Source organism: Neomonachus schauinslandi, chromosome 7 (assembly GCF_002201575.2).
Source record: "Neomonachus schauinslandi chromosome 7, ASM220157v2, whole genome shotgun sequence".
Classification (NCBI taxonomy): Eukaryota; Metazoa; Chordata; class Mammalia; order Carnivora; family Phocidae; genus Neomonachus; species Neomonachus schauinslandi.
The window spans coordinates 114,771,320-114,789,812 of NC_058409.1; the positions used below are offsets into that span (position 1 = coordinate 114,771,320).

The 18,493-nt window shown below is 41.8% G+C and overlaps 1 protein-coding gene across 2 annotated transcripts in view; it reads right to left on the minus strand.

Annotated features, from left to right (window-relative positions):
* The window catches only part of PARP8 (poly(ADP-ribose) polymerase family member 8), a 171,364-nt gene extending 157,160 nt beyond the window's left edge, over window positions 1-14,204 (minus strand). For both annotated transcript variants that reach the window (XM_044916920.1, XM_044916919.1), the window contains exons 1-2: window positions 14,021-14,204; window positions 13,012-13,066 (exon numbers count right to left, since the gene is read on the minus strand). In XM_044916920.1, the coding sequence (XP_044772855.1) occupies window positions 13,012-13,066; window positions 14,021-14,111 (146 nt within the window). In that variant the 5' untranslated portion in view covers window positions 14,112-14,204. The remainder of the gene's footprint in view (window positions 1-13,011; window positions 13,067-14,020) is intronic.
* Between the last annotated feature and the right edge of the window lie 4,289 nt (window positions 14,205-18,493).

Below are 18,493 nucleotides of genomic sequence, written 5' to 3' on the forward strand. Positions count from 1 at the left end.
TCACACATCATTGCTGGGAAAATTAAGTGTGTCCACATGACTCTACTGATAAGACACTTGCAAACTTGTGCCTGATTTCTCCTGGACTTTGCCCAATGAGCCTGTGCCCTTTGTTGATTTTATTCTGTACCCTTTTGCTATAATAAACTATAACTGTAAACTATCACAGGACTTCAGAGTGTAACAGCTTTCTGAGTCCTGTGACTCCTAGCAAACCACTGAGCCTGAGAGTAGTCTTCAGGAATCCCTTCCAAGTGCATTATCAAGTTCAATCCTAAAAACCTTGCAAAATTACTACCATTTCAGAGATGATAAAGTCAAGATTTTTCAAAGAGGTTAAGCCATTTGGTTGTTTAAAAGGAAACCGAATCAATCTGTCCATTCTGTTATACTGCACTGTAACGTTATGGGTCACAAAGAATTTTTTAAAATAATCTTATAACTCAACTAACAATGGACAAATTTCCTTTGGAAAATATAAAATGCAATTTCATAAACCCTGAAAAATACTTAGACTACAATTAATAAGTAAACACAATCCAAATTAAAGTTGGACTTATAAGAATTTTATGTATAAGAATTATGGATGTCTGGGGTGGTTCTAAAAGCCATAATCAGATGTTGTTTCACCTATAAGGTGTCCCTCATCTGCTTACTCCTCCAGCCCACAAAAATTTTCCAGTGTAATTCAATTCTCAATACCTCCTGTCTTTGAGCACTGCGTGTCTGTTCATGGTCTGTGCATGTTGGGAGTTGGGGGGTAGGGTGGTTAGGGAGAAAGAAATAGGTATATTACTATTTTCTTCATGTCTGCAAATGTAGTTTAGAAGGCTATCTTTGCATGTTTAGGAAAAAAACTTAAAATGCATTGCAATTTCGATGTTTGCAGGTATGTGCATATCAATGCGTGTGTGTGCAGGCATGTGTCATGTATGAAAGACACACAACAGCATACACATTTCAAATATGCTTTGTGTTTATGCTCAGCATTCAGCCACAGAAGTATCTGAGAGCACCAACTCCTACTTGATTTTATTTGAGAAGTGTACTGGCGTTATGTATTATTGTGGGGACTAAAAAATCAGCAGGCATGGAATTTCTGTAATAATTATTAATATTTCTTGAAATATTCTTGTTTAGTATATTTTATAATCTATATTTGGAAAACACTGATAGAAAATCTAATTTAAAATGGTGATTTTTTTTCTCTATGGAATTAGCTACATACTAAATCTGTAATATAGGCTATTCATTTTAGTTTTGTGCCAAGGCACTTTTTTTAATAAAAATAAATAGCTAGTTTTATATTTTCCTAATTCAAATTTATATGCCTGTGTTAAGTAAAAAAGAAATTCTTAAACTTCTCTAGATCAGAGTCCTTATTTAGAAGTTGAAAAAGTCTTGGCAAGCACCTGCTTTTCTTGTCTATTTTTTTAATAGATTTTAATTTTTAGAGTAGTTTGGAGATCACAGCAAAACTGAAGAGAATGTACAGGGATTTTCCATCTACCCTCTATTCCACATGTGCAGAGCCTGCCCCGTGATCAACATCCCCCATCAGTGTGGTACTTTGTTATTAATGATGGACCCACAGAGACACATCATTATCACCAAGAGTCCATAGTTTACCCTAGGGTTCACTCTTGGTGTTATACATTCTATGAATTTGTAAAACTGTATGACACTTACACACCATTATAGGACCATACTATATAGCATATAGAATAGAATAGTATATAGTACAGAACAGCTTCACTGTCCTGAAAATCCTCTGTTCCACCTCTTTGTTCCTTCCTCTCCTATAACCCCTGGCAACAGCCGATCTTGTCACTGTCTCCGTACTTGTGCCTTTTCCAGAGTATCATATAGTTGGAATCATTCAGTCTGTAGCCTTTGAGACTGGACTCGTTCATGTAGTCATAGGAATTCATGGGGGCGCCTGGGTGGCTCAGTCGTTAAGCGTCTGCCTTCGGCTCAGGTCATGATCCCAGGGTCCTGGGATCGAGCCCCGCATCGGGCTCCCTGCTCGGCAGGAAGCCTGCTTCTCCCTCTCCCACTCCCCCTGCTTGTGTTCCTGCTCTCGCTGTCTCTCTGTCAAATAAATAAATAAAATCTTAAAAAAAAAAAAAAAAGGAATTCTTTCCCCCATGTCTTTTCAAGGCTTGATAGCTCATTCCCTTTTAGTGCTTGAATAATATTCCATTGTCTGTATGTATCACAGGTGACTTATCCATTCACCAACTGAAAGACATCTTGGTTGCTTCCAGGTTTTGGCAGCTTTGAATAAAGCTGCTATAAACATCCATGTGCAGGTTTTGTGTAAACCTAAGTTTTCAACTCCTCTGGGTGGATACAGAGGAGTGTGACTGCTGTACAGTATGGCAAGAGTATGTTTAGTTTTTGTAAGAAACTGCCAAACTTTGTCTTCTGAGTGGCTGTACCAGTTTGCACTCCCACCTGCAAAGAACCAGAGCTCCTGTTGCTCCACATTCTCGCCAACATCTGGTGTCCTCAATGTTCTGGATTTTGGCCACTCCAACAGGTACGTAGTGGTAAGCACCTGTATTTTCATTTAAAAGTGCATCTGAAATGTAACATTTCACAGAATGTACCCCCAAAAGACTAGAAACGTCACGCTTCTGTTTTAAAAAACCTTTTGTGAAACTACTGCCCTAAGTGGATTTTTCCCTGCCAATTACCTACAGCTGGCAAAGATTTTGTGTATGTTGGACACCGAGAATTGAGGACACTGGGAATTTTACATTAATGACATAGGAAGTCAACACAGAAAGCTCACATTAAATCAAACTGAGGGTGGGGGTAAGAGAAATGGGTGAAGGGGATCAAAAGGTACAAACTTCCAGTTACAATTAAGTCATGGGGATATAATGTACAACACGGTGATTATAGTTAATAATACCGTACTACGTATTTGAAAGTTGAGAAGAGAGTGGATCTTCAAAGTCCTCATCACAAGAAAAAAAATGTTTGTGACTATGTGCGGTGACAGATCTTAATTAGACTTATTGTGCTGATCATTTCACGATATATACAAATATCAAATCATTATATTGTACATCTGAAACAAATGTTACATGTCAATTTCACCTCATTTAGAAAAGAAAATCAAACTAGTATGATTTCATTTTTTTTAAAGATTTGTTTATTTATTTGAGAAAGAGAGAGAGCACGTGCATACACACATACAAGTGGGGGGGAGGGCCAGAGGGAGAGAATCTTCAAGCAGACACCCTGCTGAGCGCGGAGCCCCACGCAGGGCTTGATCAATCGACCCATGAGATCACGACCTGAGCCAAAACCAAGAGTCAGACTGTTAACCAACTAACCCCCAAACTAGTATGATTTTTAAAAAACTAAGTTTAAAATCTTTCTTGCTCCAAATTTTATCATTTGGGCATCAAATGCAGCCAAGAATATGCAATTCTCATATTAATTGAAACTCACTTAAATCACCATTCTAAGCTGGTTTTCCCATAAGGATGGACTGCTCCAAAAAGAAACAGGAGAGACTTTGGCTCACAGTGAATTATTCAAACTTTTTCTTAGTTAACTAAAAATGAATCTGGCCATTCACTAGAGAAATCATATCAAATTCTGTGGTGATAATAAAGTAATGACTGCTTTGCAGCTAGAGGGCCTTTTTTTTTTTTTTGCATATCGAGCTGTGGTGCATTTTAATAAGAAATGATGACTGCATCAGCTTTTACCCATAAAGCAGATCTTTACATTCTGCTCAGGTCTTCCACATTCCAGTAGCTAAGACTTTGTTCTTAAGATCACTGACACAGATACAGACAGACTGACAAACGTATCATCACAATCATGAATTCACTCACTTAAGATTTTGCACACTGATTTCAAAATGAAAAACCTAGAATTTACTAGATTTTCAGTATGTGTGGGGTTCCAGTGGTTTCCCTAAATCACAAGAGCTATGGAGTGTTCATATAGGTAGGAACAGGTCTGCTGTTAACATGAATCATTTTCAATATATACATGATACTGTGTCCACAGCACTGCGCCTGGAAGCACCAGTTTCATTCTCCATTCACGTGTTACCAAAAGTAGCATGTGGCTTCCTAAAGTGTAACGACTGACACTGCCTAAAAAAAAAAAAAAAAAAAGAGTTTGCTTCCGGACTCATGTTGAAAAAATTCTGAGAAATATTTTAAAACTCCTTCAGTTAATTTCTCAGTTGGTGACTAGCAGGAAAATACATAAAATAAATGCCCTCATTGATTTCTAGATGTAATTTATTAAAAAAAAAAAAGAAACATGTAGATAAATTCCGTATTTCCCTCACACAAATTTTTCCAAAAGTATATACTCCATCAGATTGCTCACTAAGAAGCCCTACTGCAGTCAAAGTGACAGAATTTAAGAGGACATAATGAGTACTCCTGCTACACAAAATCATTATCTCTAACCCTTCCTTATGAGGCCGACTTCTAATCCTGTACCAAAGTGGGCCCTGCTAACTTCAAGGCTTTGATGAAGAATGGTTGAAAGCTCTTATCATAAATGGATTCAACACAAATGATGACAAAGTGAGAGACCCAGAGAAATAAATCCTCACGTAGAAAAGTCAGTCACATGAAATGTCAAATGCCTTTAACCAAAGCTTTCCTGGTCATAAAGCACATTCTATAAAAATTACTGAAAGTGAATTCTTCAGGGCTCAATTGTGAATCGGCAATTTCTATTTCTACTATACTGCTGTTTACTCAAAAACTATTTTTAATGAGTAAGACTCAGAGTTTGCCAAAGTGTTTTCCACAAAACAACTTTCTCAAGATGTTCCAGATCTGTAAGCAAGTAAGTCTGAGAAACCCTGAATACTTGATTCACCTCTTGGATATGCATAATGTACACTAGTATGTAAAAAGCTCCAAAACGCCAACCATTAGAAATGTTTAATATTGTTTAACTAAGCATATCCCAGACATATTTGGCCACATACCTAACACCTAATTAAATAGTTTGGGGAAATGCTATCCCACAATATAAAAAAAATATTACTCTCATTTAAGAAATAGTAGGAAATTCTTACCATATTCTAGGCACTCTGCTAGGAACCAGAATTCTAGTCTTTAAACAGAGTACTGATTTTTTTGTGACTTCTTTTTATTTGACTTACATTTTCTCTTTTACACAGCTCTGTCCTTAATAGCATTTTTGCTTGTTTTCCAATTTTGTCTGAACTTTATTCTTCATAGGTGTGAAAGCCTAACAAATATAGTTATATTAGTCTCTGGCTCCATTCTATAGAGTAAATATTCTATAAGTGATTCTTAGATAACAACCTATACGTTTTTTGGACAAAACCATGATGAAAATCCAAATAACTACAACACTTCTGAGTTGGTTGAGAAATCCTAAAAACACTTTCAGGCCATCAGTATGATCTTTTCAATCTATATTTCAGAATGTTCGGAAAAAAACCATCTTGGGGAAAGTCAGTTAGCAGCTAGCTTTCTGCTCATTTCTGTACAGGGAAAATCGATCTGACTGCACAAAGGTATTCCCTTTTAAATTTAATGTTGTGCTTTGGCATCCTCCATTAATACCAACAAGGTATCAGCCATAAACTGGGATGTCACCGATATGCAAAAGAACTACACCCAAAACTTGTCATTATTCTGCAATGGATTGGGAACAATCTATTTATATTCTTATTCCATCCTCCTCAGATTTCACTGTCTTCTCATTCTCAGTCTGTTCTACTCATGAGCTTACTCTATCCTCTTCTTGAGCATAAATACGTCATAAATGTTCACAGAAATGCCACTAGTGGTTAAAGAAAAGATTAAATGAACTGGCATCTGTGATGATAAAATCATAATCTCGATATCCAAACCTGTGTCATTATGTGACACAGAAACTACCAGTCAATAAACCTTGCACAGCTGTGGATGCTTAATGCACTAAATACAAACCGCCGTTGAATGGAGAGACCCAGGTCAATAAACGGACAGTGGAAGCCTCGGAAGTACATACGACTGGATGGGCAAGGTGGCTCTAGAAAGCCAAGGATGGGGGTTTCAATTTGATAGGGAAGAAACCGTGGTCGCATTTGAAGGCTTCTGAGCAGAAAAATGCTATGGTGAAATTCATAATTAAAAGAGTTCAGGTATCGGGGCGCCTGGGTGGCTCAGTCGTTAAGCATCTGCTTTAGTTCAGCTCAGGTCGTGATTCCAGGTTCCTGGGATCGAGCCCCGCGTCGAGCTCCCTGCTCAGAAGCCTGCTTCTCCCTCTCCCACTCCCCCTGCTTGTGTTCCTCTCTTGCTGTGTCTCTCTCTGTCAAATAAATAAATAAAATCTTTAAAAAAAAAAAAAAAAGAGTTCGGGTATCAATGAACTGGATGGGTGAGGAGCTGTTAGACAAGAATTTTAAAACACTGGGTTAAAATGACTGACCTAAGTCAAGGTGATCAGGGCCTGGGCCAAATGTTGACACTATGAGGGATGAAGATGCCCACAATGATTTCAAAGAAAGAGCCACTGAAGCCTCGAAAGAAATGAAGAAGGTGGGATACACGAAACCTGAGACAGATTCCTCCTGAGTGGCTCAGATGATGTGACACCAGGGAAAGGCTGGGAAGAGAAGCTTCGTTTAACGAGGAAGTGATGGGTTGTTCTGATATGCTGGGTTGAAGTGTCCAGCATTTAAGTGAGGCACCTGGACAGAAAACCTAAATTATGTCCCAATGAAATAGGAGTGAAAAGCCTTATTAATAAAAGCATATTTCTTATTAGTCTTCCCTGGGGGTACATGGAAAACGGAATTTCAAAAATGTAGCGAGTGAAAAGAGAAAGATGACATGCCAGTAACTTAACCATTCCATACTGAGTCAGTGGCATCTGTCTTAAAGCAAGATTTATCTACTATAGCACAATCTATCCAAAAGCAAATCTGTACAGAGAATTACAAAATATTTTTAGGACTGATAAATGCTCTCTTGCATGTATTTTTCAAACTGCTGCCAAGAGAAATGATGGGGAATTTAAATGGGTCGGCCCAATATTTGTGTAAGGATTCCACAGCCAACGTACATAATTTTCTCACTATTAATGCTCAGCCCTGGGCTCAGGCATTTCCCTTGCCAGCCAGCAGAATTTTCAGTACGGGCCCCTGGCGGGCAACCTACCAAGCAATCCCTCCCCAACCTCAAACATTCCCAGCCATCCTAGTCATGCCAGTTCAACCAATGCCCCTTAAGCCTTACATAAACATCGACTCACACTGCAACATATCCCTACTCTGCTTAATAACTGTAAGCTATTTAAATCACCCAAGCCTCAGTTTCTTTAACTATAAAATGTAAAATAGCTAACAAAATACCTACTTGTCTTTGCCACAAACATAGGATGTGAGGCAGGCAAAAGGCATGCAAAGACCATGCCCAATAATTACAAGTAAGAATATTATCTTAATCCATGAAATAAATGGACTTTAAATATTTTACTATATAAGTCTCAATAAAGTTATAGTTATGTTAAATTGGTGGTTATTTTAGGTCAGTGGTTTTTAAATTCATTTAACAATGAAATCTTCTTCAAAAAAATTTGTACAGAAAAGAGCCAGAGCAGCTATAATTTACAAAGGGATACGAAAGCTCAGATCTCACTCACTCATTCAGCTTCCTTCAAACTCCCTTCCACCAGGCACCCCAGCTTCCAACGTAGGTTCCCAGGGCTCCAAGGAAAAGACTTTTTTTCAAAAAAAAATCATTATTTTGGATAATAATTGATACAGTATAAAATTGAGAAGCAAGTCCCCATTGCCAAGAGGAACATGCTAATTTCTGATTTTAAAAAATGATCATTCTTTTCATTATGACATCTTAAGAAGCACTTGATGGTTTCAAAATAATTGCATATTTCAAGATTTCTAGAATGAGTATGTAATTCTTTCACAATGAAAACTGATTAATCTTTCTGAGATGCTCTTTTTCTACTTCACCACTCTCTCAATGCCCCCATTCCTGCACCCACATACACTTCTCCTTTCAAAAAAGTCAAAACAAATGCACTTTAGTAATCAAGTAGATTGCCTCTCTCCATGGCATCCCATCAGCAAGGAATTAAACACTGGGAGCCCAGGTGGATTAGGGCCCTCAGAAAATTTGTTCACCAGAGTGCTACTGATTTTTTAAACTGAATTAAATACTTTTAGAGTCCAAACTCTCTAGTGTGTCACAGTCCCCATTAACTTCCTCATAATGTTGAGCAACTGCATTATCTTTCTGTCTTCTAAAAGCATTTGAGCATGCCACAGGGCTTATAACTTGGCTGGGCAACTTCTGGATTCTGAAGAAATTCTATTGCAAGTGACATTACCAGATTTGGGGCTTTTTGAAGTATTTGACTATCTCTATACCTGACCATTTAGTTAGGAAATTGCTTCTCACCTGCCAGAAGACCTTTTAGCATTCGTTTAATAATTGAATCAACATCTACTTATCCAAAAAACATATTGTACTAGGCAGGGAGCTAGGGGCTAGGGAAACTGCAATCAACAGGACAGACCCTGCCTCCAAGAAGCTCAAGGTCAGAGAGATGATCAAGTAAACAGGTGCTAACAATACAATGTGACAACATGGTTTTAGAAATACCTAAAAGGATAATACAGGGAAGGGGATGCCAAGAAAGGCTCCTCCGAGGGGAATTGGCCTTAGCAAAGATCCAACAATGAAGGCTTCCCAGGGTTGAAATGGGGGAGGGTGGGGAGGACAGGGTGTAGATGGGTGTTCTGCAGCATGTGCAAAGGCCCAGGAAAAAGAAGAGATAGCATGTGACTTGAGGGACTGTGGACGCTATTGTTAGTGTTACATGTGATGCTCCAAAACAGTTATGTGAACAGAATATCCTGGGGGGGGGGGGGGCAGCGCACATACTTCAAAAGATGCCACTCTACCCGTGACCACGTGAAAAAGTGTCTATTCCTACAATAAAAGGCGTACACCTATAGGGAATTCTGAACATTCTGCCAGATATTAAGTTTCTAATGTATTAATAATTTCTAATATAAAAGTTAGATTTCTTATCATGCAGTCACACTCCTTGATTGGAAAACTCTCAATTTAATAAACATTTCTTTATTCTCATATCCTTCCTAAAGGGAAGACATTGTTATATTCTTGGGTGAAAAAACATTGAGGTCTCCAAAGAGTATAATACAATCCTGGATGCATATATTTTATAAGCATATAGACACATAAAAATTCTGAAAGAATAAATTCTAACACATTAATAGAAATGAAAAAATCATGTGTTCTTATTTTTTTGACTTATCTCTTTAACAAAAAATTTTTTTACAATAAACACTTTTTATTTGTGTATTTTTAAAACCTCTGTTATATCCTCACAATACACTTTCCTTACTGGAAGCTCACAATCAGGGGAATCCAGCAGGGGTCTATGGCCAGGCCCAACGGGCTCACCTCGCTCAGTCCTTGTCTTTGCGGACCACTGGCACCAGAGACTCAACCTGCTCTCCCAGCCCTAGTCACTGTCACTACTCACTTCCTCCCTTCTGTTTCTTCCACCACTAACTGCAAGACTGACTGCAAATGAGATGAAGAACCAGAATCCCAAACCTTTGTGGTCTTAGGGATTTTACTATCAATCAATAAGGGAGAAAGGAGGCAGAAGATCACAAGCATGACAAGTACAGGGAAGGAATGACTTTTGCATAAACTTCCAAATTGTCTACAGTCGAGGCCAGACATCAGCACACCCCTGAAATTGGAAACAGCACTGGGTTGGTGCCCATGGCAGGCCCTGAACCACTGATGGTTTTGAAGTTATTCCAAGAAGTCCAGGAATCAGGGCGCCTGGGTGGCTCAGTTGGTTATGCGACTGCCTGCAGCTCAGGTCATGATCCTGACAACCCAGGATCGAGTCCCGCATTGGGCTCCCTGCTCAGCAGGGAGTCTGCTTCACCCTCTGACCCTTCCCCCTCTCATGTGCTCTCTCTCTCTCTCTCTCTCTCATTCTCGCTCTCTCAAATAAATAAAAAAATAAAATCTTAAAAAAAAAAAGTCCAGGAATCAGAGGTGTGTTACAAAGACCATTGCTAGAATAAATTAATCTAGCTGTATATATACCACAAATTTTTAAGCATTGCAGATGGATTAATAATCAGATTCATAACATTTAACATCTCTTTCTCATTATTTCTCAGTCGAAAGACACTAAAACTATCACTCTCCTATCAGTATCTGCATGATGCTTTAATGCTCAAGTGTCTCCATGTTCAAAGAGGCTGAGAACACTAGTGTAGAGGAATGAGCACAGGTCTCGAGAGGGTGACAGGACAGGGTGTACATGGTAGCTTCTTAAATGAACTGAGTAAATTTCAGCATCGTTCTTAAGCTCTCTGAGCTCAGTTTGTACATCCAAAAGTGAGGATATAATGACTACATGAAACTGCTCTTTAGGGAAAACTAACTGAACTCAGTCTCCCAGCTGACCATCCGCTCCCCCCTTATTCCTCACCTAAGGTCCACCAAGACAGCAGAACAGCAAACGTTAACAAGCCCTTCAACCTCCAAATGAAAGGTCAATTTACCAGGCCACTGGCCAGCCCTGACACAATCGCCTCTTGGCATTTCCTCTTACGCACAAAAACATAAAAAAATGTATGTGTAAAAAAAATTCACCAAGTTATTTCTTTTTTTGAATAGTAACACGTAAGGTCAACCTTTGCCTTTAGAACAAAGTGTAACTTGTTCTTAGAAAGTGTGAGAAAGAAAAAATGGTTTACTAAGTTTTATCTACAACCTGAATTGAAAATTATCCTTAAATATGTTCTCAGTGGTTTATATGAAACGATAGTTAAATATAATTCAAGATAATCCCGTACTATCTCTCCTTAAGATTCCCACCTCCTTTAATGGTGAAGTAAGTCTAGTTTACCGGAAATGACACTATTAATGGACTATTATAAGTTAATAAGCACTTTCAATAAAAACAGCAGGATTTTTAAAAATTTTAAATGCCCAATTTTAAATGCCACAATGAGAAATATATAATAAATATCAGATTCTAATATAGTTAATGAAAACAATGCATTTTTATCTTCAGGGAAAAAAAAGTCTTCTCTGCCATTAGCTATAAATGCATAAAGGGATTATCATTAAAGGGATTATTATCATTATTATACTAAAACAACCTATATATCGTTTTGTAGAACAAGCTTTTAGGGAGACAAAGCAATCACAGAACAGTCCGTTAAAGTCTTCTTTAGTAGATATACAAGTCCCAGGTATTTAAATCAGAGACAAAAGAAAATACTATCCCTTAATAGGATTACATAGAAAATGAAACATCTCTTACTTTAAGAGCAACCATAGTGCTTGTTCCTACAGTGAAAACCGATGTTATCTGAATCAGTTAATTATTCATCCCAACCCCCCGGCCTTGCTCCTGAGGCATTCATACCTTCTCCACCTTTTGCTGTGTTAACACCAGTTCAATAATTTGCTGATAAAGAATCTTACTGCCGCATCTAACAGATCTTAGAGATTAAGTGTGTGGCTCACTCCCTCATTGTACAGATAAGTAAACTGAGCCCAAAAGAACTCAAGTATCTTATTGAAAATAAGCTAGCTAGTTGAAAAACCTACCCAGAGCGTTCTCCAGGCCACACCTCTCACTGGGTAAACCACATTAACTGTTAAGCCGACTACTCAAGCAGCTATCTACCTGATTGCATGGAGAATGTTTTCAATGGGCCACATGGCATATTTTAACTGTTAAAATAATCCAAAAGGATATTAGTCATACACCAACCTCCTTTGGATAGTAAGTGTAGGAGCAGCATTAATTTAGCTGAATCTCCTCTAAGTTACTCTTTTTATTCATAACTACAAGGATGATAGTAAATTACGAAGTACTGTAATTTTATTCTTTCCCAATAAGTATATGTTATATGTGCTATGTTCTCAACTAGTAAATCAAATCAATATACCAATCCTGAGGCTTAGGCTGTACATATGGGAAATATGAGAACTGTTTTAATTAAAGCTTTTTTGAGATATAGATTGCAGCACAGATCCCAAGCATTTTAAAGATTCACATTAATTCCAATCTCTTAAAAAATGTATTTACAGAGGAAAGCTTCTTTTGCAATTTATATGTTCATAAATGTTTCCATTAAGCTAAGCGATATTTTGGAATGTGGTCAAATGATATTAAATGTCAAGTCCTAACAGCAAGGATAAATCTCTGACAGTTCTTGTATGCGGCCACCGCTCTTTTAAACCAGTGTCCCCAAAGGGCTAAAAGGGAGAAAATCCTAACTTAACAAGTGAAGACGGCAAGGCATATTTTAAAAGCTACCTTTCATTTTCACTCTACTTCCTAAATACAAAATTGGATTTGGACTTCTTTCACACTGTTAACAATTTGGTATTAATATATGCATCTGTCATACCTCCCCCTCAAGAGAGAAGTTACACACTCCAGCTACATATAACTTCCAAATCCTTTCCAAAACTAAATGCGAAAACCAAAATACCGCTCCTTAAAAAAAAAAAAAGGTATGGAGAATTGGCAGACTGCATATTTATATCAACCTTCAGAAAACATGGAAACACGCAGCCCCAACTCACCAGGAAAATTATTACTTGTGTTCAAACTAGTTTGTGACATCTTCTATCTTTTATGCATTTCACTTCATACCCAGTTCTGCACCCGCTTGAATCTATCAACCCCCAAACGTCTCAAGAGCAAGCTACTACAGTGTAACAGCTTTAACATGAACAGTGCAAGAGTTCTGCTCATTGCCTGTGGCGTGATCGCAGAAACACTTGAAGCAAACATATTTATGTCCCCTCTTATTTAAAACGGGGGGACCTCGAGCCTGGGATGTGGCGAAAGGACAGCAACAAGAGAAAAAAAAATACCCAAACACGGAACATGCTAAGAACAAAGGAAACACAAGCCTGTGAACAGGAAATGAAGCAACTCTATACACACAAATACCTTTTGGAGCCGCCAACGTAGGTGAAAGTAAAGGTGGAATCTGAGTATCTGAAATCTGAAACGGAAAAGTCCTGTTAAAAGCTACCCCTCGAGTGGGTTTTTCACCTTGGTCATGACTTGGGCCCCCTATTTAGTGGAACCAAGGGAAGGCCTGGCGGGCTGGAGAACCGCGAGGTCCCGTCTCCGCGCCACGCAGGAGGGGATGCTGTGCACCCCGGGCCGGGTGCCGCGGGAGGCCGCCCCCCGCAACAAGTGCCGGGTGCCATGGCAACGGCGGGAATTTCCCGGTCGGGGTGGCCGGAAGCGGCCCCCGCCGAGCTCGCGGCTGAGAAAGCAAAATCCGATCCTTCTCCCCGGGGAGCAAAATGGACGAAAGGCGACCCCCAGGCATGGGAGCAGGGCGCCTCGGGAACCCCGGGAATCCCTTGTCTTTCCGGGGCAACGCATTGCCAGTCGGAGGGGACTAACGCGAGCTGAAGGCGCGGAGATCCGGCCAGCGCTGCGCCCCCCCACCCCGCCCCGGGGGCATCGGCGCCGGGCGCAGCCGGCCGGCGCAGCGTAGCGCAGCGCAGCGGGCTCCATTGCCGGCCGCCGCCGCTCAGCCCATTGCGCAAACCCGCAGGTCCTCCCCGCCCGGCTCGGCCGCAGCTGCTGAAAGCCCGGAGGCGGGCTGGGACGCTCGGGGCATCCACAGGGGGATAAAAAGAGCACGCACGGCACCTCCGCCTAGACCCCTGCTCGGGCCACCGTGGTTCAGCCCCCAGAGCTGGTGGCCGCCCCAGACTGGTGGGGGGGGGGAGGGGAGTAGGGGAGAGGCTGGCGCCCCCTCCCCCTTTTGGCTCCCGCTCCCGCTGCAGCAGCTGTTGCCAAATGAACCCCGGAATGGGGACGTGCAATCCACCCCCAGCCCGAGCCACACAGGTCGCGGTCAGAGACCTGGGAAGGGGGGCGGCGGGCGGTCAGGGGAAGCTGGCGCTGGGTGCGAGGCTCCGGAAAGGCGAGAACTCACCTGCAAACAGGCAGTCCTTCTCGGCTCTGGACTTCTGGATCACGACGTCGATATCCTTCTGAATTCGCTCTTGCCTTGAACACATCCCCATTAAATAAATCCCTGGAAAAGAAGCAGCCGCTATTTCCACCCCACCCCACCCCCTCGCACGCTTCCAGCTTTCGTAAATATTCAGTTAAAAATGAAACCTCTGGCCGAGGCAGGGGCTGAAGGCGAAGTGGTTTCGGAAGTGATCCTGGGTGAAAGAGGAGGAGGTGGTGGAGGAGGAGGAGGGGGGGGGAGGTCGGCTTTGCATTCCCAGATGTGACCGCCCAGCTGCTGCTCGCCACTGCTGGATTCCAGTTTCCTCCCCTCTTGACAATGGATGGTGATGACACCGAGTCTCACTTTCTCCCTCCCCCGCCCGGACCAACGGCCGTGGGGGGCCAAGGGTGCTGGAGACGGCCGGAGAGCGATCACCGGCGGGGCGGCGGGCGCCGGCGAGGGGCGAGCCCCGCTCCGCCTCACGCGCGCACACCCCTCGCGGCCCGCACGCCGGCCTTCCACACCCGCGCACACTCGCGCCCGCGGGCGGCGGCGGCCGTGCGGAGGCTGCTGCAGCGCCGCCCGCTGCAGACCCTCCCGCGCCCAGTCACCGGGTCCCGGCCGCCGGGGTGTGAATAGTATCCGCCATCCCGGGCGCAGGCTGGGTGTCCCCGCCCCGGCCGCCGCTCGCGCCAGGGGCTGAGTGGGAATGTAGGTAGTGAAGACTCCCCGGGGCTCCCAGCCTGCCCCCCCCCCTTCCACCACTTTTATGAATTCGACTCCACTTTCGGAAGGGATTATGAGTCATATGGAAAACCCAAACCAGAGTGGCTGGGAGCGGGGGAAGGGAAAAGAAAAATCTTTAAAAATTGAAAATAAATGAAACGAATAAATCTTTCCTTGTTGCCACATCAGGCAAGGTGGAAAAAGCCTTGAAATGACTCCAGACAGACACCCTCCCGTGCCCTCAACTGCCACAGTCTTTTTCTCCCAGGTGGAAGTAGTTTAGTCCCTTCGGGACACCTGGTAGGAAATGCAGCCCCTTTCCAGGGACCTCCTCTTACTTCCAAAGACTCACCAGTTCTTCCCTCCTAGGTATTTCCGTCCATAAAAAATTGGCAGAATCAAGGAGCCCGTGCCAGGGTCTCCCTAGAAGATGGAGATCTGTTTGGCTTGTTTTAAAAAGCCGCTCCTTTGCCAGTCAGTCAAGGGGAAGCTCCGACGATCCTGCTGTCTTGTTTAGAAGTGAGGTAGCGCTCTGATCCTCACTTCCTGTTCTGCTTAAGGACACCTCAGGGCTGAGGTACCCGTCCTGCCTCTATATTGCCATATGCCCTAGGACAGGCCTCCAATGGCACTTTTCTTGTTGTTTTTTCCTCCACTGAGGAGGCTTCCCTGAGCAGACCATGGCTCATCTGGTTCTGCGTTCCCAGTGCCTGGTGCAGTGCCTGAAAAATAGCAGGCAGGTCTGAATGTTGGCTGAATGCACGAATGGTGGTGCTTTGCAGCTTCATTCTGTATGCCTACCACAGTCTCAGTCAACTTCCTTATCAGCAGAAGTACCCAAGAGTTGTCAAACTGGCTCAGACCCTGAATCGGTCCAGTCTGGATTCTGATATGGGCAACATGATGTGTAGGAGAATTAGAAATGATTGTCATCCCTGACAGAGTCGTAAGATTCCATAGAGATAAATGCAATGAGAAATCATATGTTCCAACCCCTTTATCTTGCAGGAAAGAAAACATGAAATGATTTGTCGTACAGCCTTGAACACAGCACATTCGTTGTGAATTATAAGAGGAAACCCTCCGCCTTAAGACCACTGCCGTCTCTGATGTCAAAGTTACAATACAGTACATTTTCTGCTCATACCTCTTCTGAAACATCTTTAGGGGTAGGGCCAAGGTGTGCAGCGCCCTTGGCAACCAAAAGCACGTCCTTCTGTTCCACCGAGCACAGAGTATCATGTGTATGTCCCTCCATCCTTCTGTGCTCCAATTTCTCTAAAATGCTTAAAATCTAACAGCTCCCCCAAACTTATTTGATGGTTGTCTCTCTATCCAGGAACCTCGTATTCTCAAAGTAGAACCCGTACTACAAATAAATTTCAAATAGTTTTAAACCTACCTGATGTTTTTCGTCTGGAACACCTCTTGGTTTACTACTCCCTTCATAAAATAGGCCTTCTTGTGATTTGTCCTGTATTTGATTTTTTTCTTTCAAGCTTCACAGGCTGCCCTGTTTTTGTTAAACAAAACTGACCTCACTCCGTTCATGCCCTGAAGGTGTTATATATTTAAATATTTTTAAATGTTAAGGGATAAGATTTTAAAAAAAGAAAAAAAACCCTTTCTCTCTAGTATGCATTTTTGCAAGATAAGTTTCTCTAATAGAAACTATACCAAGGCATCAGTGTTCCATGCTAGATCCTTATGGCATGATGCTTTCAAAGTCAGCCCACAGCCAGTATCCCATTTACCTTACCTCTTATTTAAACATTTACATTATTTTGCGGTGATTAAAAACTATATGCACTTTTGAAATGAGGAAGTCTTATCCGTGCCTTAACCACTCCTGTGCACACACACACTCACATGCATTCAGGAACACAGCACATAGTAGGCCTTTTATCAGTTTGTTAACGAAACAAAAATCATTCACGATGAGGGACAACTCTGGCAGTATGCTATAGGAAATTCAAGATAGTAAGTAATCGATACATTGGATGATTGGGTCTAGTCAAAAAAAAAGTCCCACCAGTTTAGAAAAAATGATCCCGAGCCAACAGATAAAATTTATTAGAGGAAAAATGTAAATTCTTCACCTCTGCTGAAAGCCCCAGCTGCAAAAGTATAAGGCAATGGAAATGTGGCAATAAGTTCAATGGGTATGCTGTAGTTATTAATAACTCACACGTGTCCAGAGCTTATTAGAGCAGCCTGGTATTGCTCTAAATGCTTTACATATATTAACTCATTTCATATTCATAATAATCCTCTACGGTAGCTGTTACTATAATTCTTCACATTTTACAAAAGAAGAAACTGAGGCACAAGGGGAATAATTAACTTACCTAAGGTGGGACATAGACTGCAATGAACTTTGTCCTGTCTCCAAAACTTTCAGCAGTTGAACTGAACTTTGTGGAAAATAAATGTTCAGAAGTCTCACTTCAGAGCAAACTGGCCTCACCAATGGCAGCAGGCCAAGAGTTAAGCCAACAAGAAGCCCTATAATGGATTCTGAAGCAGGCCTGGAGCCTATGGGCTCTCAAAATAGCCTCTCCTGGTGGCAGCGATCTTTCCCTTTCTTGCATTGAACTTCCTTTCCCAAATGAATCTCAGTCCTCTGTAAAGTCTTAAGAAAGGGAAAAGCCTGACCTCTCTTATTTCTTGGGAATTAAAAGGACAGGAGGCAGGATTTGCAAAGAAAACACCCCCCTCTCCCAAATGCATGATGCTGTCCTGGGTAGTAAATCCCCGTGGGAATGCCCAGCAGCCTTGGTCAGCTGTGGAAACAGCACTGTGACAATTTGCTCTTGAGGTAGAATCAGAGTGAAAGAGGGAGAGGGTGAGCATGAGGGATTACTATGGGAAGAGATCACCAAGAGACTTTTTCAGCTAGGGTGAGGATGTGGGATTTTATCTGGGAGAAATGGGAAGCCACTCAAAGGAAGGTAATCTCAAAACTCTTTTCAACAATTAGATTTATAAGAACTTCACATTCAGAGCAGTGGCTCTGTAATGGAAAGAAATCCATAAAGTTCAAAATGCCTCCTAGGCCCAACTGGCCCCCCCCTAAAAAAAAGTGGATTTGGACAATTCTTTCTGCTGGTAGTATTGTTTTGGGAGACACTAATCCTGTTATCCTGACTTCATTCGGTAGGTCTAGCCATCAAAGTATGAGCAAAGCAAAGTCACCCTTGAATAAACTTGACAAAATGGAAGACAATTTTAGGTGGTTTGGTGTGAAATTCATCCCAATTTTGTCCTTAGTATATCCCCTAACTAAAGTCAAATTGAGCAGCACATCGGTCATACTGAGGTTTTATGCCCTTTCTAGCAACCTTAAGACACTTAAAATACCAAAGCTATAACATGAAACCTGAACTACTCTTTCTAGCTCCAAGCTTCTCTTTAACTTAGTCGCATTTGTCTCTCAATAAGCTTTAATTCCCATTTCTACCAAGAAGCATCCTTGGGGGCACCTGGGTGGCTCAGTCGTTTAAGCGTCTGCTGTTGGCTCAGGTCATGATCTCAGGGTCCTGGGATCCAGCCCCACATGGGGCTCCCTATTCAGCGGGGAGTCTGCTTCTCCCTCTGCCCCTCCTTCCACTCATTCTCTCAATCCCTCTCTCTGAAAGAAAGAGAGAGAAAGAAAGAAAGAAAGAAAGAAAGAAAGAAAGAAAGAAAGAAAGAAAGAAAGAAAGAAAGAAAGAAAGAAAGAAA